Source organism: Aotus nancymaae, unplaced genomic scaffold (assembly GCF_030222135.1).
Source record: "Aotus nancymaae isolate 86718 unplaced genomic scaffold, 86718_ANA_hifiasm-v0.15.2.pri h1tg000011l, whole genome shotgun sequence".
In the NCBI taxonomy this organism is placed as follows: Eukaryota; Metazoa; Chordata; class Mammalia; order Primates; family Aotidae; genus Aotus; species Aotus nancymaae.
Genome location: NW_026988422.1, coordinates 31,993,586 through 32,016,273, shown reverse-complemented (window position 1 = coordinate 32,016,273; position 22,688 = coordinate 31,993,586). Strand labels below are relative to the sequence as shown.

General features: G+C 41.7%; 1 protein-coding gene across 10 annotated transcripts in view; it reads right to left on the bottom strand.

Moving 5' to 3' along the window:
* Window positions 1-22,688, bottom strand: part of CHD8 (chromodomain helicase DNA binding protein 8) — a 68,923-nt gene that overhangs the window by 41,507 nt on the left and 4,728 nt on the right. For 3 of the 10 annotated variants that reach the window (XM_021674855.2, XM_021674856.2, XM_021674852.2), the window contains exons 2-4: window positions 3,798-4,855; window positions 1,956-2,327; window positions 868-1,253 (exon numbers count right to left, since the gene is read on the bottom strand). In XM_021674855.2, coding sequence (XP_021530530.1) covers window positions 868-1,253; window positions 1,956-2,327; window positions 3,798-4,640 — 1,601 coding nt within the window. In that variant the 5' untranslated portion in view covers window positions 4,641-4,855. Of the gene's footprint in view, window positions 1-867; window positions 1,254-1,955; window positions 2,328-3,797; window positions 4,856-9,919; window positions 9,985-10,212; window positions 10,298-22,688 lie in introns of those variants that run through there. The other 7 variants (XM_021674853.2, XM_021674858.2, XM_021674854.2 and 4 more) reach the window with 7 other exon arrangements.

Here is a 22,688-nt window from a genome sequence, read left to right as displayed (position 1 = left end):
ATTAGAATTTGTAAACCACTGACTGACTCTTATACCATAACATATTTGACAAATCCTTGCTACTACTGTGTTCACAAATACCTAAAGGAAAGTAGCACAAGATAGGAGAATAAATACTAGATTAAGTATTAGAACACCCTGTTGCAATTCCACTTCTGTCACTACAAGGGCATTAATTTCATTATTTATAAACATTAGAGATAATACCTGTCCTGACAGTTACTGATGCTCAAATAAAAAATATAAAACCATCTTTTAAAAGCTGAAAAATCTTATACAAATATAAAACATTATTATAATTGTACCACAAAGCCTGAAGAATCCCAGGGAATAAAAGCTAGTGAGAAAGAAGATGATACAAGGCATGGAAGGGAAAGAGAACACTCAATTATGATAAGAATTATGTGGCAAGCCATCATTTTTCTGTCAACGCTGCTTAAAGCTAACAGTAGATGCTGAAATCTCCATTCACAGTTGAGACGCAAGAACAGGGCAGCTATGTTTCCAGCATAGCTTTTTTCTTTTTACTAATGTGGGTGGTAGCAGGTAGTGAGAAATCTTTCACACTACAGTAATACAAAATCAGGACAAATATCTGAATGCAGAGTCACAGCTTTTAAAGGTAACTCCCAACACAGTGACTATCTTTCCAGTCCCTTCATGTTTTCCTCTTAAAATATGCTAATTTCAATTTTCCATTTAACAAATCCTGTAAGCATTAGGACAGAAAAAAGAAAGGCCTTATTATTTTCTACGATAGATCACCTTGAACTATGTAGCTGCTAAATACATATAAGTTGCTCAACACTTTTTAGAAATGAGTGCTCTGCCCTCAAATATCCCATCAAAATAGCAACGAGTACTCACTTTAGCTTACTCTTGCCCTTTGTTTTGGAGGTACCAGATGTTTTGTTCTTCTTTGGCTTTTCTTCTTTCAGCCTCTCCCCAGCGCTCTTCTTCCTACGTTTCTTCTCACCTTCCTCCTCTGGCCGAACGCTGGGCAACTCATCCTCATTCAAGACTCGAGGTATGTTCTGCTCACCCCGGGCACGGGCCCTAGCAATGGCCTCTGCCACAATCCGATTTGCTTTCTCTTGCTTCTTCTGGTGTTCCAATCTGCGGTTTTCCTCCATTCCTGTCTTTCCCCCAGAATGAGGAGCAGAGCTTGCTGGTGATGACAAAGCTGCCACTTCACTGGCACTTAAAACTTTAACTACAGAGAGCCCAGAAGAGGCGCCTTGGGAAGAGCCAGCCTACAGAAATAAAGACACTAAAATTTCAACTTGCTTGTAGTTAAATGGCCTAAATAAAATCCAGCTCTGAAGCAGGGGGACTAGGGGGCTAGAAACTAGTTCTTTAATCCCTCAAGAACTAAGCTCAGACTAAATCTTATTGAACCTACACATACTTTTTAAAATGTATTCTTCTGGTGGGAAAGGGGTGAGAAAAAGCAAGCATTCTGCCAAAACAAACTTCAGTATCTTTTTACTATGCTTTCATATCAATACACATCTCCATTACTTCAGAAAAATTACAACTAACATAGCCAGTATTAGTCTGTGGCTTAACAGTAAAAAAATTCAAATTCTACTCTTGGCCTACATTTTATCTGTCTACAGGGGTGTAAGGAAGACTGATCACTTGACTATTTCTTTATATAATTTCTGAAATATCATTTAAAGGATGTCACCAATCATTTTTATTTCACAATAATATTAGGAAAGGATTGTAAATAAAACAATTCAAATACTAAATAATCTCATATCCCAAACCCAACAATAATTCTCTAATCTTTTAATAATATAATTAAAATAAGGTTTCCATGGATGAAAGAATAGTTTAGAGACAGAAATCTAGAATGGCCCCACATTCAAGAATAAGTGGTTACTGAGGGCAACTGCAATGAACTAAGTATTTTTGTTTTATTTCTTTTCCTTACTATGTAAGTCTCTCACCTGTGGCTGCAGTACCACCTTGACTGGTACTGAAAGTCTTTGTCCTGGGCTTTGTCCTGGTCCCATTATCTGAGCCTGCTGTACAGAGGATAGAGTCACTGGCTGGGTTGATGGTGGCTGCTGGGGCTGAGGCTGTGATGATGGTGGTTGTGGTACAATCTGGATTTTTTGCTGTGGCTGCTGCACCTGCAGCTGGATAGTTACTACTTTGGCAGGCTGCCCCTGGGCATTCTTGGCTTGAGTCAGGGCTGCCAGCTGGTTGCCCTGTAACACTATCTTGCCTGGTAGACTCCCTAGCACAACATGCCGATGTCCTTGGGGACCTCCAGACTGTGGCTGCTGGAGGACCAGGGTGATGCGTTTCGATTCACCCTAGAATGAAGAAAGGAAATTGCAAGAGGAGTAGAACATTAAAGAATGGTACACTCTGGAATATTTACACCAGTTTTCTTCATGCTAGAATCATAAAAACTGAGCGTCAGAAGACACAGTACAATTCACTTTGTTCATCATCCTATCTGTCTTGATAGAATCTTTTTTATTTTTAGAGACAGGGTCTCGCTGTATTGCCCAGGCTACAATGCAGTGGTTATTCACAGGTGCAACCCCACTGCTGATCAGCAAGGGAGTACTGCCCTGTTCCGTTTCCAACCTGGGCCAATTCATCCCTCCTTAGGCAACCTGGTGGTCCCTTGCTCCTGGGAGGTCACCATACTGATGTCAAACTTAGTGCAGACACCTGATGGGCATAGGACACCACAGCCCATAACTCCCGGGCTCAAGTGATCCTCCTGCTTCAGCCTCCTGAGTAGCTGGTACTAAAGGTACATGCCACCATGCCCAGCTAAGTTTTGTTTTTTGTAGAGATGAGGTCTATGTTTCTCAGGCTGGTCTCGAACTCCTGGCCTCAAGTGATCCTCCGGCCTCAGCCTCTCAAAGCGCTGGGACTATCAGCAGGCACCACCACACCCAGCTGTCCTGATAGAATCTTTTCTATAATGCTTCTGCTCAGTAGGTATCAAGCTATGTTTTTAAAACTCCTGATGGAAGGCTATCTTCTAATGCAGGCAGTCCATTTCTGGAAACCTATTAATACAAAATTCCTTATATTGAATCGAAATCTGCCTCCTTGTAGCTTCTTCCCACTATTCCCACTTCTTTTAGAGATGGGATTTCGCTATGTTGCTCAGGCTGGTCTTGAACTCCTGGCCTCAAGCAATCCTCCTGCCTCAGCCTCCTGAGTAGCTGGGATTGCAGGTGAGAGACACTGTGCCTGGCTGGTCCTACTTCTCTCAGTGCTGCTCCCCTACCCCCACTAACTCTTTTGGTCCTGTATTCAGATGCTAGAGCCTCTACCTTCTTACTAGAAACTAACCCTTTCACTAAGCAAAGTAGGAGGGGACAATCTTAGTAATAAGAATACAAGAAAGATATAAATAGCTTTTACAGGTCTTGCAAATATAAAGATAACTCTTCAAAGATGTTTCTTTGTTCCCACAGCATCCCATATTTCTCTTTATATTACACAATGATTGTGAATTCTTGCTTAATATCTGTCTTTCCTGGCAGACTGTGAGCTCTGTAAGGACAGGGACTATGTTTGTCTTATTAGTACCAGCTAGGTACAATGTAAACATATAGCAAGAGCTAACTCAAAAAATATGTTAACATTAACTGCTTCCACCCAGCAAGTACTAAGTATGTGGCTGTCACACTAACTTGATAAAAAGCAAAGATGGAATTTAAATAGGCTTTCCCAGCTCTCATGCGCTCGCTCTCTCTCAAAGAGTTGCTGGGCCCTCTACGAAACCAAAATTCACCTCCCCCTTTCACTCAAGTCACCTGGGTAGGTGTAGAGGTCAGTGTAACTGCAGGCTTCAGTGGGGGCCCTGTGGCCCCAGGGTTTCCAGCAGGAGCTGAACCCTTAACTGGCTGGAGGACCAGCTGCTTTACTGGTCGGTTGGGCTGGACAATGCGCTGAACAGCAGCCTGGTTCCCAGGGACCTTGGCGGCCAACACTGTATTACCAGAGACAATGGAAACACCTGGTCGAAGGGGCGTGCCGGTTAGCACTTTGGTAAAAGTGACTTTTCCACCATTGGCTGTGCCTGCCACCAGGGGCTGAGCTGTGCTGGTGATACCTTGGGCCTGAATTTGTGCCACATGGGCACCAGTGACTGAGGAGCTTGGTGGGGCCTTAAGGATAACAATCTTAGGGGCTGATTGAGGTGGCTGCCCTCCAGCACTACTAGAGGAGACAGCTGTGGCAGAGACACCCATGAAAGGATTCCCTTGGCTCAGGATCTCCTGGTTCTTGGAGACCTGCAAAAGTCCTGATGTTGGCGTCGATGTCTGTAAGACAGGTTGGGCTGGCTGCTCCTGGCTGGCAGGCTGAGTGGTATAATCATGCAAGGTTATGGATTCTGGAGCTGGAGTTGTGGATTCTTTGGGAAGTTCTGTGGGAGCTGTTTCCTCTGGTGGGGGCACCAGGTCACTTGCTGATGAATTCCCCACATCACCACCTCCGCCATCCTGGTTCATCTGATCCAAGGAGTCCAGAGAGCTTGGCAGTCCAAGGGCTTCCTCAATGGGGTCTTGTGTGACCTGGTTAAAGCTGTCATCAGTCAGAGAGTCCAGGCCAAATAAATTTGGGTCATCGAACAGATCCATGATGGGGTCTGCCATCTTGGGAAAGTAATGGAGGGTATTTCTCCAAGGTCTAGGGAGGGAAGGGGAGGGGGGGTACTGGCTCTCCCCTCCCCTCCCCTATTATGAAAAAAATGTACACAATGGAAGAGGACTACTCTTCAAGTATAGAGGCAAGAAACAAGTGCATGTCAGATTGTCCTGACCTTCATGGAGCAAGATGGCTAGGTCTTCAGAGGAAGATGGTGGAACTCCTGTTGTAGGAATACAAATACAAATGAAAAATAAGCAAAGTTGGTGATCTCAGAGAAAATTTTTCTTTCTTAGGTACTGTTCTTACTATCAAATAGCATGAATATAAGAGAATAAGAAAATGTGAGGAAATCTGAGGACAAACATACAGCAGAAAGAAAACTCGTATTTCTGCTTTAAAACTAAAACTAAAAGATAAAGGAAAACAATGACCCCCTCTTGGGCTCTTACACCTAGAAACTTTAAAGATTCTGTCTGTCAAGAGTATTTGGCTGTCTCTGTCCATTTCTTTTAACAACTACTATTCTTTGGTAAAGATAAAAAAATTTAATATTCATTTACCTTCTATTTTCAGTTTTTAAGTTAGTAGAACTCAAAAATATGCCATAAGAATTTCAGTGAGTCTATAGATAAATGTTTCTGGATACATTCTATTTTATCAATTTTCCTTGTATTTTATATATTTTTACTATTAGCAAAAATAACCACCTTTAACCAAGGCTCATAGTACAGTCTCACCAAGCTGATCATACAGTTTTACCCAGGAAACTTTATTCTAGTTAACATATTAATCTATAATAGGATTTTTGTTCTGAAGTCCCATCTCAAGAAACCTTTCTCATATTTAAGATAAAAAATGTCATTTGCAGGGATTCAACATTTTGTTTCCAATTTATATTCCCAACTTCTTCTCTTACTATCTCTTACAGATATGTTACATTCCAGTCCAACTAGACTAGACAATCCCCTTAACGTGATGCCTACCTGTGTGACTTTGCTTATGATGCTGTACTTTCTGCCTGGAACACCTCCTCTCCATCTCAATCACAATAATCTCTCACAGCTAAAATCCTACCAACCCTGAAAGGTCTTCTGCTCCATTAAGTGAGCCTTGAACCTCTAACCCTTTAACAACTGAGCAACTTGTGATGCTTGATCCCTCCACTTCCTTTAAAGACCCACACCATTGTTTATACCTGATTTAAAGCACTTATATTTAATATTTTATTATAGTTACCTAAGTCTGTCTATATCCTCTGAAGGCCCAAACAGTTCCTTTGTACAAATTGTAAAAAGTTGCCTACTTCTCAAGATGCTTGTCTGTCATCTGCTGGAAAATTGCCATACTAAACATATAAAATTGATTATGAATGTATGCAATGTACACCCTATGCAACCCTATACCATGGCCCAGCTCCTCTTTTTTTGGGAGAAAGTTCTTGGATGGTGGGGACTATGTCTTATTTGTCTGTGGATCCCTCAAGAACCAGTAGGACATAGCACACATAGTAGCTAATCAAAAAAACAGTTAATGAGGCCGGGTGTAGTGGTTCATGCCTATAATCCCAACACTTTGGGAAACTGAGAGGCGGGCGGATCATGAGGTTAGGAATTCGAGACCAGCCTGACCAACATTCTGAAACCCCGTTTCTACTAAAAATACCAAAATCAGACAAGCGTGGTGGCGCGAGCCTGTAATCCCAGCTACTTGGGAGGCTGAGGCAGAAGAATGGCTTGAACCTGGGAGGTAGAGGTTGCCGTGAGCCAAGATCGTGCCAATGCACTCCAGTCTGAGTGACAGAGCAAGACGCCCATCTCAAAACAACAACAACAACAAAAACAGTTAATGAATTATACTTGCTTGCATTTCCTGGACTAAACCATTTGATCCTTACAGAAACTAGATGGCATTCTTTGATTCTAACATGAGATGGTAGAAAGCTTCCTATCTTGAAAACCTGTCTTATGAATGGCTGAAAGTAGGTTTACAAAATACACGCCTAGGGTTTTAAGTTCATGAAACTAGCAGAAAAAGGAAAAATTATCAAAGACAGGGAATTATATCACCATATAACCCAAATATATGAAAAAAATATATGTTCTTTGTATATGATGACAGTATTTGACAATAGAGGAAAATCTTGCTTGGTAAGACCATGTCTCCTAACTTTTGGAAGATATCAGATAAGAAATTCATTAGGGGCACAGCAAAGACTTGACTGAAGGAGACTTTTCCATATAACCCCCATGCTATGTTTTTTTCCTTCCCAACCCATCTCACTCTTATCCTTATAAAACAATGTAATATGGGTAAATATCTCAGATACTCCAACACAAACAGAACAAACATGGAGTCAAAATTACAAAGTATACATAGTATCTCCAACAATGTTAAACAAGATCTTCCTTGTTTTAGTAACTGTATACTTTTCATATCTGAACCCAAGATCCATACCATTTCCCATTCCTGACTAGCATATTCTACCAGCACATTCCAGCCTCTTGTATCTAAATATTTGCCTCCAAATTACTCAAAATGGCAATCAGAAAAGTTATGTTTCCTGATTTAATGAAAACCTACTCAATAACTTGATATTAGTAAATTTCCTTCTCCATTATCATCAATTTTTTTCCAGTATACCTACTTTGACACCAATTATCTTTCATCCTTCATTCACCATCAGAAGTTAAAGTATCTACAGCTAGGAGTAATATATAAACAACAGTGAAAGTTTCTACTAAATAGAAGCTTATGTTGCAAATAGTTTATAGCCTGCCTCTTCTTCCATGGAGTATTTGTCCCTTCCATGATTCCTTGCTATTTGTTGATTCTAATGCTCTTCTTTCCCCCCATAATGATCCAATCTTAGGCACAGTTTTTTTTTTTTTTAATAGGAGAAACAAGGCTAATGGTTTCTGATGAATCTCCTTACCCTTATATAACTTAAGTATAAGCTTTTACAGGTCAATGCATTATTGTTTATTGCTCCCTTCCCAAATTTTGAACCAAGTTTCTGCTTCTCCTGGGTCGGTCTATCCCTAATAATTCAAAAACCTTGCCACCAAGTATCATTACTTCTCAGTCCCATCATCTCGCCTATACTGACCCAATTTATCTCATATTTTTATCCTAGTCTCCTACTGCTTTTCTAGCTCCCATCTTTAAACTGTCCTTGATTCTTACAAGATTAAACCTTCTCCCAACATACACCTAACTTTTTTTTAAACCCTCTTTCTACTACTACTTGTGGGTCACCCTGGCTATATCGACATATGGCCTATTTATTCTACCAAGCTCATCTATTTCATGAATCCTCTCATCCATCTCATGAATTCTCTTTCCTTGATTCAAACCCTAGTAGCAAAAATAAACAGAAGTTAAGTGGGTTTTAAGGCAAAGCAACTGCCTAGACAAAGAAGTCATACCAACTTTTATTATAGTAAGAATGAAAAGCCAGTCTTGGCCCACCATTCCCCAAAAGAGAAAGACATGTATATGCTCAAAAGGAAAGACAAAATTTAGTGGTTGTACTTAGTCACTTTCCATAATTACAAACTAATGACCAGAATCATGATAGAATCTTGGAGGGCATGTGTGGGGTGGGGGATGGCAGTGGAAGGGAAAAGTAACAAACTAGTCAGTTAAGGTTAAAATCAAAGGCCACCTATCTATAATCTCCAAATAACAATCCAGTTACCTGTAGAAAAATACCTTATTATAAATGCCAGTATAGCCCTTCACTTCATCTACTTCTTAAAGGTGAAACTACTGCTTCCCCTTTAGGCAGGTACAAACTGATGTTCTTCTGTAGCTTTACCACCTTTAATATAGTTCTTGATTTTTTTTTGGAAATCTAGAGTCCCAACTCTCTTGTTCTTATTTTACATTATTCCTCACCCTTGCCCGTTTCTATAATAAACTGCCTGTCCTATGATAAAGAATTTTAATTCTACCCTATATTTCTCCATCTCAATCTCTCCATACCTTTCAAGAAAGTCATGATTCTCAACCAGGGTATGGAGACTAGGGCCCTTAAGAAGGGTTTCTGGGAACTGAGGGTGGACATAAATGTGTAGTTCTTAAAGGTGTGTTCAATATTATAATTTTATATTTATTAAGTGAAAAAAAAAAACCACATCTCATTGTTTAGATTATTTGTATTTATTAACACTGGACAAAACATTCTTGGCCAGTGAAGATCCGTAAAAGACACATGTGAGGAATAAGGGGCAGAGAAAGAAACATTCCTGGCTTGGCAGAGTTACCGATATCTTTGGGATGGGATAAGATTTCCTGTAGTCTCTCAAAAGGAGTTTATCATAATTTACTGTTTATGATGGATGAGAAACACTGCAAGAGATTAGTTCAGTTGTCTAACAGAGAAAATTATGTAAAATGAGCTACAGATTTCTATTGCCCACTTATAGATTTCTCTGTAGTGACATCCTCTTAGAAGACAATGAACGAATGCCGTATTGAGCAATGTTGACCTCTTTCTGTAATGTGTACTTTTAGAAAGTACCACTCATGACCACTTAACCTCTAGCTGCTCAGAGGTTCAGAAAAGAAAAGAACTATTTTATTTACTTCAAAGTATAAATCTTGTTGTTGGAAACTGCATCCTTTCAAGAAGATCAGTTGCAGATAAACACGTTATTGAAACACAAGATGGGTAGAAGCAGCTTAATTTAAATGAGAAATCTCTTGAAAATAAAATAAACCAAAGGGCTAAAATGAAAATCACTAACATAATTTTAAAAGGGAATTATTTTAAAACTGTACCATAGAGACATTTGTGAGACACAAAGGGTCTCAAATCTTATACAGAAATAAAAAATAAGTGTCCAAAGTGAATGCAATCACAATTTAGGGTCAGCAAAGGATCAGGATGGAACGACATAGGATCAAATTGGAGCCACTCAGATTTCCTAAGAAGATCAAGATCCTAGGCCATTTTCTTTATCTTCACCATTCTCATTGCCAAATGTGTGGCTACTCTGTTTCTGTTTTCCAATTACTGAAAGAGAAAGCACTCACACCTCAATCAAGGGTATGGACATTTGGGGGAAAATAAGGCTGGTAAAGTAAGACCTTATGAATAAATCGGAAAAGCAAAATAGGCAACTACGAAAGCTAAAGATATATATTCTCATGGGGTAAAGAAGAAACTACAGAGATTCTGTACTCATATGAAAAAAGGGAAAGGGCGAGGTGAGGAAGTGAGGGGTTGATGGAGAGGAAAACGCGACTGGGGGTGGGGGTGGGGGGGACCCGGGTACATTACCTGCTCATACTGCCGGGGTTGGTGCCAGTAAGGTCCATACAGCAGAGGCGGGAGATTTCTGGCAACTGGAGACCCCAAAATGGAAATGAGGTACATGCACTTGAGGGAAGGAGCTAGCGGGGGTGCCCTCCAGGGTGGGGATGGCCAAGACGGGAAGATGCGGGGGGTGGGGGGTGTGGATGCCCGGGGTAGGAGCAATGTTAGGGCGGAAGCTTCAGGCTGAGAGGCCTGACGATCCCTGAAGGAGAAAAGGAGCTGTACCTCACCCCAGTTGAGGAGAGAGGTGGCTTTACCTGCAGCGGCTGTGGGGGGGCCGGTTCGCCCCTCTCCCTGTCTCTCCAGCACCAGTTCCCCCTCCTCCTGCGCAACCGAACCTGATGCTCCCGCCCGCCCCACACCCTCATTGGCTAAAGCGCACTGCCATTCACGAGAGGCGAAACGACGCAAAACAGCGCAAGAGGTGGGACTAGAAGGACCGCCCCTCCCCCTTCCCCTGCAGGTTAGGTTGAGAGCGCACGGAGAGGCCTATCCGGTTTCTAGGGCCGAGGCGAAGCCTGCAGCTTGTTGAAGAAAGAGGGCTGGCCAGAGGAACAGTCTCATAGTGGGCGAAACCAGTATTGGGGATTAAATTCCCCACCGTCTACACTGTATTCTCCACCCTAAAGAGTATAAACTTGGGAGGGAGTGTTCCGCACTAGGCCAGCTCCGCCTCCCTCTGGATCCCCGGCCTTCCAGCAGCCCTGTCAACCCCTCTCCTCTAGTGACTACACCATATCCCACTACCCAATAAAAGGGGCCAAAGCTTCCCTCCATCGTGGGAGTCAGCCCAGTTGGAATATGGGGCCTTTTAAAGCACTCTTTCTGCCATAACATATAAGACTGCCGTGCATTTTTGACACTCCGACCCTTCGATACGAATATGGCTTTTTAGACACTAACTCCTGGGGCCCTCTAACAATTCCCGACCCTTAATCTGCCCAAAACAAACACTCCTCACCCTCTAAACTCGGTTTCCTGTTCTCCCATCTCTTGAAACTCAGCCCATTTGACATTTTAATCACTGTCCACTTTGCAATGTCACTTGAGATCACTCTTATTCCCAGTGAGACTAGTCAACTCCAGAATGATGGTGTGCAAGCTGAAATCAACCAAATTTTTTTTTTTTTTTTTTTTTTTTGAGACAGAGTCTTGCTCTGTAGCCCAGGATGGAGTGTAGTGGTGCAATCTTGGCTCACTCCAACATCTGCCTCCCGGGTTCAAGCTATTCTCCTGCCTCAGCCTCCTGAGTAGTGGGATTACAAGCACTCACCACCACGCCCAGCTAATTTTTGTATTTTCAGTAGAGATGGGATTTCATTATATTGGTTAGGCTGCTCTCAAACTCCTGACCTCAAGTGATCCGCCTGCCTTGGCCTCCCAAAATGCTGGGATTGCAGGCATGAACGCCTGGCCCACTGTTATTAAAAACAGCAGTTTAGGCTGGGTGTGGTAGTGGCTCATGCCTGCAATGCCAACACTTTGGGAGGTCGAGGTAGGCACCTCGCTTGTACCTAGTCTCTTAAAAGAAAAGAAAAAAGAAAAGAAAAAGGCCAGGCACAGTGGCTCACCCCTATAATCCCAGCATTTTGGGAGGCCAAGGCAGGCGGATCACTTGAGGCCAGGAGTTTGAGACCAGCCTGGCCAACATGGTGAAATCCTATCTCTACTAAAAATACAAAAACTAGCCAGGAGTGGTGGCACCTGCCTGTAGTCCCAGCTACTGGGGAGGGTGAGGAATGAGAATCACTTGAACTCAGCAGGTGGAGCTTGCACTGAACCAAGATCATGCCACTGAACTCCAGCCTGGGCAACAGGGTGAGACCCTGTCACCAAAAAAAAAAAAAAAGAAAGAAAAGAAAAAAGCAGCTTATCTCCTTACCATTAGTTTCCTTTGAAAGTATCCTCAACATCGAAATCCTATTTTCTTATACTCTAAGGACACAAATCAGGAAAATCAACTTAGCTTTAGATCTCCTATTTTTAAAGATCCTAGCATTACCACTGTCGCTAAAAACACCTAATTCCTACTCTTGTAAACAGCCATACTGTTTTCCCATTCACTGTGGCTCAAAACCTCAATAGTCTCTAAAATCTCCTCCCGTAGCCACCATCCAATCATTTGCCAAGTGTCATTGATTCTCTTGCAATATATAACAAAGACTTTGGAGCTACCAAAGACTCTGTCCACCTTCTTATTGTACAGATGAGAAAACTGAGGCTTAGAGAGTTGAATGTTTGACTATGAAACTAAGTGGCAAGTTAGGATTCATATATCTGACTCCTATTTCTGCTCCCATCTCCCTTACTTATGTAGTTGCTTGTGTAAGAGAAAGAAGCCTCATAAATGATCTCTCTACTCATCCTACTAATCCATTCTGCTACCAGATTAATATCCTGAAACACAGTATGGCCAAATCAGATTTGTGCTTGACAACTTTCAAAGGCTCCCAATTACTTAAGACATAAATCTTAAGACAACATCTTATCTTTCCAATCTTAGTTTCCACTATTTGTCTACATATACTTGCTAGCCAAAAAATAGGACTATTGTCATATTTTTTCTAATCTGAGCCTAATATTGCTCCCTTCAAATTATACACATCTTTAATTTCTTTCTTTGCATTACCAAATCTTACTTATTTTCCTCTAAGATCAACATCAAATGCCTCCTAATTTATTACTTCAATATGTATTGAGTATATAATATAGCAAGTAATTTGCTAGTATTAGGGATCCCAAAACAAATAAGACATAATCCCTACCCTCAACTCACAGAAAGTAAGAGTGCATTTGTGCATATATGTGGGAAGAGGGTAAAGAGTAGGCAGTATGACAACAGTGACAAATGTAGGCCGGGCACGGTGGCTCAAGCCTGTAATCCCAGCACTTTGGGAGGCCGAGGCGGGTGGATCACGAGGTCAAGAGATCGAGACCATCCTGGTCAACACGGTGAAACCCCGCCTCTATTAACACAAAAAATTAGCTGGGCATGGTGGCGCGTGCCTGTAATCCCAGCTACTCAGGAGGCTGAGGCAGGAGAATTGCCTGAACCCAGGAGGCGGAGGTTGCGGTGAGCCGAGATCGCGCCATTGCACTCCAGCCTGGGTAACGAGCGAAACTCCGTCTCAAAAAAAAAAAAAAAAAAGACAAATGTAACGAGGTGATACATTCAGTAAGACCAGCAGGGGCTTAGGAGGAAAAAACATCAAGAAAGTAGTTTCCTTTTTTTTTTTTTTTTGAGATGGAGTCTTGCTCTGTCACCCAGGCTGGAGTGCAGTGGCACAATCTCAGCTCACCACAACCTCCGCCTACCAGGTTCAAACCACCACGCCTGGCTAATTTTTGTAATTTTAGTAGAGATGAGCTATCACTGTGTTGGCCAGGCTGGTCTCAAACTCCTGACCTCAAATGATCTGCCTGCCTTGGCCTCCCAAAGTGCTGGGATTACAGGTGTGAGATACCACGCCTAGCCAAGAAAGTAGTTTCTTTTTTGAGACGGAGTCTTCCTTTGTCACCCAGGCTGGAGTGCAATGGTGTGGTCTCAGCTCACTTCAACCTCTGCCTCCCCAGTTCAAGAGATTCTCCTGCCTCAGCCTCCTGAGTAGCTGGGATTACAGATGCATGCCACCACATCAGGCTAAATTTTTGCATTTTTAGTACAGACAGGGTTTCACTGTGTTGGCTAGGCAGGTCTCAAACTCCTGACCTCCTGATCCGCCTGCCTTGGCCTCCCAAAGTGCTGGGATTATAGGCATGAGCCACTGTGCCCACCCAAGTCGTTTCTTAAACAATGAGGAAGAGTTACCAGGTGGGAAGGAAACCACATGGGAAGGCTGTAAGAAACTGATATTCAGGCAGCAGGGACAGTAAGAGGAAAGGCAAAACAAAGCATAGCAATGAAAAACAGCATGAAACATGTAGAGGAAACTCTAAGTAGTTCTGTAGTTTAGCCTTGCTAAAGTGTAAATTGCAAAGAAGGAATTGGATGGGGAAGAAGCTGAAGGGACAGGTAAGGGCCAGAGCAGGGAGAGCCTTGAATAACATATTAAGACATTATCTTACAGGTGGATGAGGAGCCACTGAAACATGGAATAACATAATCAGAATTACATTTTGGTTAGCTAACTCTGGCTTTAGAGCGTAAGAGGACAGAGGACACAGAAGCAGTTAGGAGGCTGCTGTGAGAGACCAGAAAAGAGTTGTATAGTGGATATTTGCTGATTTTTTTTTTTTTCTGCTCAGCAACCAAAAGGCCCCTTTCTATATTTTCCATGGAAAGCTAGATCTTATCTCCCCATATGGATCCTGGGGAGATTAGGACTCAATCACCTCCTCCCCTTCCTAGCAAAGAGGAAGTATGCACATGACCTAGGCTAGTTTAAGTGGATACTCCTGCTGGGTAAGTCTTGACTTTGCAGGGGTAATGCAGACCCAGGATCGAACGGTTAGACAATATCTGGCAATGGCAGACACTAGAGTCCAACTGTAGCATCTTCTATAGACTGATCAGTGGTGTGACCTTGACCTTCTCTTTGGTCTTGCCTCCTTTTGATTTCATACCATTCTCTAAACCAGTTTCTCTAACATTCCCATTACTTTTTTGAGCCATTCAATATCCTTCCAATACATTTTCTTTCTGCTTAAGTTAGCCAAAGGATGATTCCTGTTGTTTGCAACCAAGAATCCTAACACAATGATTAGGGCCTAAATTATAGCAATATGATTCAAAGGATAGTGATGGAATTGTTTCTTGGCCTTTTGGCTAAGATTAAGTTTAAAAAACCATAACAGGAAGGAAAGGACAGAGCCAGAGACACTTAGGGGATAAAAATCAGTGGAACCTGGAGTTCAGAGGGAAAGATGAATAGCTTAGCTATATTGAAAATGAGCTGCCTATAGTATATTAAGTAGTGACATTCAATAGGAGGTTGGCTGTATGAGTCTAAAAGTCTGGCTTGGAGATAGATTTTTGAGAGTTATTAGCAACTAAGTGGTAGTAGTATAAGTGGAGATTACCCAGGGAATGTGAAAAGCAGACCAAGGATAAGAAAAACTGCAAGACTGGGAGGCTAAGGCTAGAGAACTGCTTGAGCCTAGGAGTTTGAGATCAGCCTGGGTAACAAAGGGAAACTGTCTCTACAAAAAATTTAAAAATTAGACTGGTGCAGTGGCTCATGGCTGCAATCCCAGCGCTGGGAGGCAGAGGCAGGCGGATTGCTTGAGCCCAAGAGTTCAAGACTAGCCTGGGCAACGTGGCAAAACCCTGTCGCTACAAAAATACAAAAATTAGCCAGGCATGTGGCACATGCCTATAGACCCAGCTGCTTTGAAGGCTGAGGGGCAGAAGGATTCCCTGAGCTCAGGAAGTTGAGGTTGCCGCGAGCCAAGACTGTGCCACTGCACTTTAGCCTGGGCAACAGAGTTTGACCCTGTCTCAAAATAAAATAAAATAAAAAATTAGCCAGGCATGGTGGTGCATGCCTGTGGTCTCAGCTACTTGGGAGGCTAAGGCAGGAGGATTGCTTAAGGCTGCAGCGAGCCTTATTCATGCCACTGCACTACAGCCTGGGTGACAGAAGCCCTGTCAGAAAAGAAAACAAGAAAGAAGAGAAGAGAAGAGAGAAGAGGAAGAAGAGAAGGAGAAAGGAAGAAGAGAAGGAGAAAGGAAGAAGGGAGGGAGGGAAAGAAAGAGGAGAGAGAAGGGAAGGGAAGGAGAGGGGAGGGGAAGAAAGGAGAGGGGAGGGGAAGGGAAGGGAGGGAAAAGGAAGGAATGAAAGAAAGAATGGAAGAAAGAGAAAAACTGCATAAATACTGTTGGGAGAGGCAAGAGAATGTTAATATCTGTGAAGAACTGGAGAACCCATATCCATTCCAAAGAATGTAGCTGCGATTCATCCCCAATTAATTCCTTTCAAATGGAAACATACATCCAAGCTTGAAAGAAAACTTCAGATTTTTCAAAAGATGGAAATGCAGAGTTTTATGTAAAAATCTTTTAGATTTTTTTTCCAAGACAGAGTCTCACTCTGTCGCCAGGCTGAAGTGCAATGGCATGATCTCGGCTCACTACAATCTCTGCCTCCCAGGCTCAAGCGATTCTCCTGACTCAGCCTCCCAAGTAGGTGGGACTACAGGCGCATGCCACCACATCCAGCAAATTTTTGTATTTTTAGTAAAGATGGGGTTTCACCATGTTGGCCAGGATGGTCTCTATCTCTTGACCTCATGATCTGATCTGCCCGCCTCGGCCTCCCGAGGTGCTGAGATTATAGGATGAGCCACCACACCTGGCCAGATAAAGAAAACACTTAGCTGGAGACCCAACTGAGATTTTTAGTGAGGTGAGAAAAGCTAAGGAGGAACCCAGGAGAACATTGGAATTTAAGAATCAGAATAATGCCTTCGTAAGCAGGTAGAGAAGAAATAGAGAAGCAAGACAGTGCAATGTCACAAAGGGAGAGAGAGTAGAGATTTGCAGGGGAAAAGAGTGATCAATTATATCAAACAAAGGAAAAATGTCCAACAACATAAGAACTTTATTTGATTTTTTGAGACAGAGTTTTGCTCTTGCTGCCCAGGCTGGAGTGCAATGGTGCGATCTCGGCTCACTGCAACCTCTGCCTCCCATGTTCAAGCCATTCTCCTGTCTCAGCATCCTGAGTAAATGGGATTACAGGTGTGCACCACCACGCCCAGCTAATTTTTTTGTATTTTTACAAAATACAAAATGATGAGTGAGTTTCATTATATTGATTAGGCTGGTGATCTGATCAAACTCCTGACCTCAGATGATCCGCCTGCCTCAGCCTCCCAAAGTGCTGGGATTATAGGCATGTGCCACCATGCCCAGCCAACAATATAAGAACTTTAAAATGTCCATTGGATGTAATAATTGAAAGCCTTTCTGGGGGCCGGGCGCGGTGGCTCACGCCTGTAATCCAGCACTTTGAGAGGCTGAGGCGGGTGGATCACGAGGTCAAGAGATCGAGACCATCCTGCTCAACCTGGTGAAACCCTGTCTCTACTAAAAATACAAAAAATTAGCTGGGCATGGTGGCGCGTGTCTGTAATCCCAGCTACTCAGGCGGCTGAGGTAGGAGAATTGCCTGAACCCAGGAGGCGGAGGTTTCGGTGAGTCGAGATCGCGCCATTGCACTCCAGCCTGGGTAACAAGAGCAAAACTCCGTCTCAAAAAGAAAAAAGAAAAAAAGAGAAAGCCTTTCTGATATCTACTTTCCACTGTCAAACCAGAAGTAATCTGTCCATGTGAGTTTTCGTAGCATTTTGTGTAGACCTCTGTTAGGGTAATTATCTTTCACTTTATATTTTACTTATATTTGAACCTGGAAATATAATGAGCTTTGAAGTCCAAGGGATCTGGGTTCAAATTTCTGTCACATCACGAAAATTAAACTTTCTGAGTCTAGCTCATTCCTCTATAGAAAGGGGATAACACTATTAAGTTTCAGGGACGTTTATAAGAATTAACGAAACAACTGGCACAATACTTGACACATAATGGCTAAGTCCTTGCAGGTACTCGACAAATGTTGTTGGATAGATTGGGGAAAAAATTGTTTTTGCCCATATCTGTACCTAGGATAGTAATCAGCCTGAGAGAGGATCACTACCCAGATTAATGGCCTCCAAAAGAGTTTTAGTTGGCTAACACCTATGAGCTTGAGTGCACATTCTAACGCTCTCTCCCTTTATATTAAATCTAATTTAAGGTGAACAGGAATAGCTACATTCTAGATTCTAGAGTCTGAAGATCATGTTCAACTAAATGGCTTTGCTCAACCTAAGCCTGCTCTGGATGTTCTAAGTCACTAGTATTCAATTTTAAGTGGTGAGACTTCAGACTCACAAGGATCCAAGGAAGGGTCATAAAAATTGCAAAATCACCACTCCCACCCTCAAACATGTTTTATTCCCATGGCTTACAGGATACCACACTTTTCAAGTTTTCCTTCAACCTATGTAACTACCTTTTTTTTCATCACTTCTTTGCTACTATTTTCCTATACCACTCCTTTAATTGAAGTTCACTTTGGTCCTAGGCCTTCTTTTCTTTTCACTCTATACCTTCTTTTCAAGGATGGCTAATTCCAATACATCACTTCAATTATTATTCATTCCTTTCTTCAATAAATTATATACTTATGTCTCTCATTTACATCTCAGGGCAAGATGTCACCTCTGAACTCTAGATCTGTATATCTCTCTGCTTACTCCATAGCTTTTCTTGGTAGACTCTCCAGTTCCCCCATCCTCATTCCACCAGCACATGTGCATGTACATAAACTGGTAATCATTCTCTAGCATCTCCTATCCAGTCATGGTTACACAGACCAGAAACCTACTTTACTACCCACATCCAGTATTTTAAATTCCCATCTTTACCTCCTAAATATCCCTCAAATCCATCTACTTCTGCCTTTATTATCCTTGGGCTCAAAAGATGGCTCAATTTACCATCTTTATATCCCTGGACTATTGCCATTACCTTCTAACTGGTTCTCTTCCATTCTGCCAATTTAATTCTAACTTATCCTTCATGGCTCATTTCAACAAAAAGTTTTCCTTGATCTCCCAGACTAGTAACAACTAAAATTGCTGAATGTACATTACATGCCAAGCACTCTTCTAAGCAATGAAAATGTATGAACATATTTAATTATCTTTCTTTTCTTTTCTTTTCTTTTTTCTTTCTTTTCTTTCTTTTTTTGAGACAGGGTCTCATTCTGTCACCCAAGTTGGAGTGCAGTGGCGTGATCTCGGCTCACTGCAACCTCTGCCTCCCAGGCTCAAGCTTTAGCCTCCCAAGCAGTTGGGACTACAGGCACACTCCACTGCCCTCAGCTAATTTTTTTTTTTTTTTTTTTTTTTGGTGCATTTTTGGTGGAGACGAGGTTTTGCCATGTTGCCCGGCTGGTCTGGAACTCCTGGCCTCAAGTGACCAGCCTGCCTCAGCCTCCCAAAGCGCTGGGATTACGGTGTGAGCCACCATGCCTGGCCTCTTATTTTTCTTAACAAGACTAAAATAACTATCTGTATTTCACAGATGTGGAAACTGAGGCACAAAGGGATAATACCTTGCCCAACATCCTACAGCTAGTGAAAAGTGGTACCAGATTCAAATTTAGGCACTGTAGCTCCAGAAGATACATTCTTAACCACCTTACTATACTATGCTCTAGGTTACATGCCCCATTATAAATTCTCTTATATAACATCCAGTACTTCCCTTTTGTTGTAGAGATTGAATAACTGATTATATAATTAATTGTTTGATGTCTACTCCCTCTCCCCTATTAGAATGTGAGTTCCACAAGTGTAAGGGGTTGTGTATGACTTGTCCGTTAAAGTATTCCTTTTGCTTCTCGGGTGGTAATGGGCATTCCGTGTACTTTTGTTGAAGGAATGCACCGAACTTCCAGCTGAAGGTGTGTGGGAGAGAGGTTTCTGAGCCAAAGCAATGGCTTCCCTCATTCAGACAGCATGACAGCAAATGGGCAGTAGCAGAGTTTCCTACCAGAAACATTCAGAAAAAGTATCATAAAATCACAAGCACCTTTACCTTTTAGTAGCTTTAGCAGTCACAGCTTTTACATATAGCAAAAAGGGTTGTAAGGAACTATACATAAAAGACTGTTTTCTAGAGTGATGTAATCACTATTGACAGTAATGAAATGTTAGTTACCCCTTTAAGTTTAGGACCATAATGCCTCAGTGGTGACCAATTCAACCTGTGGCAAGAAGTGAATGGACGATACTATATCCTTTATTTTTTTTTCGGGGACAGGTTCTCCCTCTGTTGCTCAGGCTGGAATGCAGTTGGTTGCAGTAAGCATGACCTCAACTCACTGCAACCTCACCTCCCAGCTTCAAGCAATTCTCCTGCCTCAGCTTCCTGAGTAGCTAGGACTACAGGTACGTGCCACCACACTCAGCTAATTTTTGTATTTTTAGTAGAGATGAGGTTTCACCATATTGGTCAGGCTGGTCTCAAACTCCCAACCTCAGGTGATCTGCTTGCTTCAACCTCCCAAAGTGTTAGGATTGCAAGCGTGAGCACCGCGCCTGGACGGATAACACTATATCCTTATGACTCAAAAGACAGAGCACGGCTTATTTTTGTTTGTTAGTTTTAAGTCAACCTCATTGTAGATTTTTTTTTTCCAGTAAAACCCTCAAGTTTTTTTTGCCTAAGTCTGAAGACAGAAAATAAGAGCCTAATCTTTAGGGAACATTAGACTTAGGTCAAGTTTGAACTGTATCTGGAGAAACTGCTCTTCACTGGCTCATGGTCACTAAGGTGAAAATGATACTCTTGTGTTCTAGATGAGAAATCTCTAACTGGGCTAATGTTCCTCTTATACTACCACTTTTAACATAAGTAACAATATATATTAATTTAGGTAACAGATTCCTGTCCTCTTCATGCTCCCCCACATACATTCCTGCATGCCCTCTTTTAACTGAGCCAAGTACACGTAAATGTATTCAGCCTAATAGAAAAATACAAATGTTTACTTAATTCAACTAGAGGCTATAAGGGATTGTTTTCATTGCAACAATTATGCTAAAAAAGTATGTGTGGGAGGAGAAACATCATAAAGCAGTGTTATTATCAGACTTGTGCCTAAAAACTGACCCCAGTGACATGGGATTCATTAAATTTTAATGGACTAAATTGACTTGCATTGGCTAAAAAAGTGAGTTACATGCAAGACTGACCAAGTGATTTTCTCCTGTACAGCTTAAAGTATTTCAGATAATCTTATCTTCAAAATAACTAAGTTAAAAGAAACAAACTATTTATTCTTTTTCCGTTTAACAGAGATAAAAAGACAAAAAGAAATGTTACATTCTCAAGGTTCTACAATTGTTAAAGGCACAGCTTTAACAGGCTACTGAATGCCTACCTGTCTAGTGCTGTGGTCAAAGACAGTTCACACACAGGAGTCAGCACTGAAAATTTCTTTTGAGATAGAGTCTCGTTCTGTCACCCAGGGTGGAGTGCAGTGGCGCAATCTCGACTCACTGCAACCTCCACTTCCTGGGTTCAAGCAATTCTCCTGCCTCAGCCTCCCTAGTAGCTGAGACTACAAGCGTGTGCCACCCCATCCCGTTAATTTTTTTTTTTTTTTTTTTTTGTATTTTTAGTAGAGACTAAATCTGTATTGGTCAGGCTGGTCTTGAACTCCTGACCTTGTGATCCACCTGCCTTGGCTTCCCAAAGTGCTAAGACTACAGGTATAGGCCACAGTGTCCAGCCCAGCACTGAACGTTTAAAAGGAGGGAGGCTGGATAATAACTGGGGCTTTGAAGTCAGACTAGAGCTCCTCCTACTCTTGGTTGTGTTACCTAACCTCACAGTCTTTTTTTATTTTCCTTGTAAAATGAAACTAGCACCACATACATTTCAGGGTTATTCTACATATTAAAAGATAACATACAATGCTTGGCACATAGTAGGCAAATAAAAAGGAATTTATTTTTCCCCATCCAGTATTTTAAAACGGTACCACTAAAGGCTTCTCTCAAAGCAAAATTACTCCTCAGAGACTTGGCAGAGCTGATCTGTTAGGCAGAATGGAGGGATACCGAAATAGATGTAAAAGTTTCACAATTAGAATAGCAGGACTGCTGGGCAGGATGAAAGGACTCCAGTACTACCGTGCTGAGAAAACAGTACAAGTCTTTAACATCATAACCATGGAAAAGATTTCAACCAGCACTTATGATGTAGAGTAACATCCCAGGTAATTCAACTAATCACTTTTATGTTTGTAGGAATATGCCAGTGTCTACTTCATAAGTATTCCATTTACTTCACAATACCTGCTTGTGGTAACTTTTAGTTTCCAACTGACTAGACTGTCCCTTGGTAGTTCACATGCCCAGATCCAGCTTACTTAGTTTGTGACTCCCATGACTTTCGGAGCCCAGTGAAAGGAAGTAGTCATTGCCTATACTATATATTTAAAACTTCATTTAAAAAAGGTCCCAACAGGAGGTATATTTGAAAAACAGGCAAAAGCACTACATTTTATAGGAGAATTGATATGTAAATTAAGGAAGAACTGACTAATGTGCCCCACACCCAGGAAAGGGGGGAAAACAAGAATGACTGGGTACTGAGTAGAAGAAATGAAAAATAAAATACTGAGCAAAAATTCAATGTTCATGCAACTTGCTAACCCCTATTCAAAAATCCATTAATTTGTGCAGCAGCAATACAACATGAAAAAAAAAAGATTAAAAAAATTCAAAAATCCAGAAACATCTTACCATTAATGCTGTTTACTCTGGTAGATGTATATTTGATAAAATCATGTTCCATACACGAAATTCTGTTATGATTTGGGTCTATCGAAATAGGCAGCCAAACTACAGAAATCATTAGTTTCTTCTAGAACTAACCAAAAAGAAATTCCCATATCACTAATATGACAATGTACTTCTGAATAACCATGTTCCAAAGAAATAATCCCCAAAGATAAAGTGCATCCCCAAAGTACGTAGTGGAAGAAAAAAAGAAAACAGGAAGTTTCAAAGATTTCTATAATGACACAAGAGAAAATCTGACAAACCTTATAGATTTTGAAACTCTCAGCTGAGCACTGTGATATGGGCCAGCCTGTAATCCCAGCTATTTGGGAGGCTGAGACAGGAGGACTACTTGGGGCAAGGAGTTTGAGGTTGCAGTGAGCTATAATTGCAC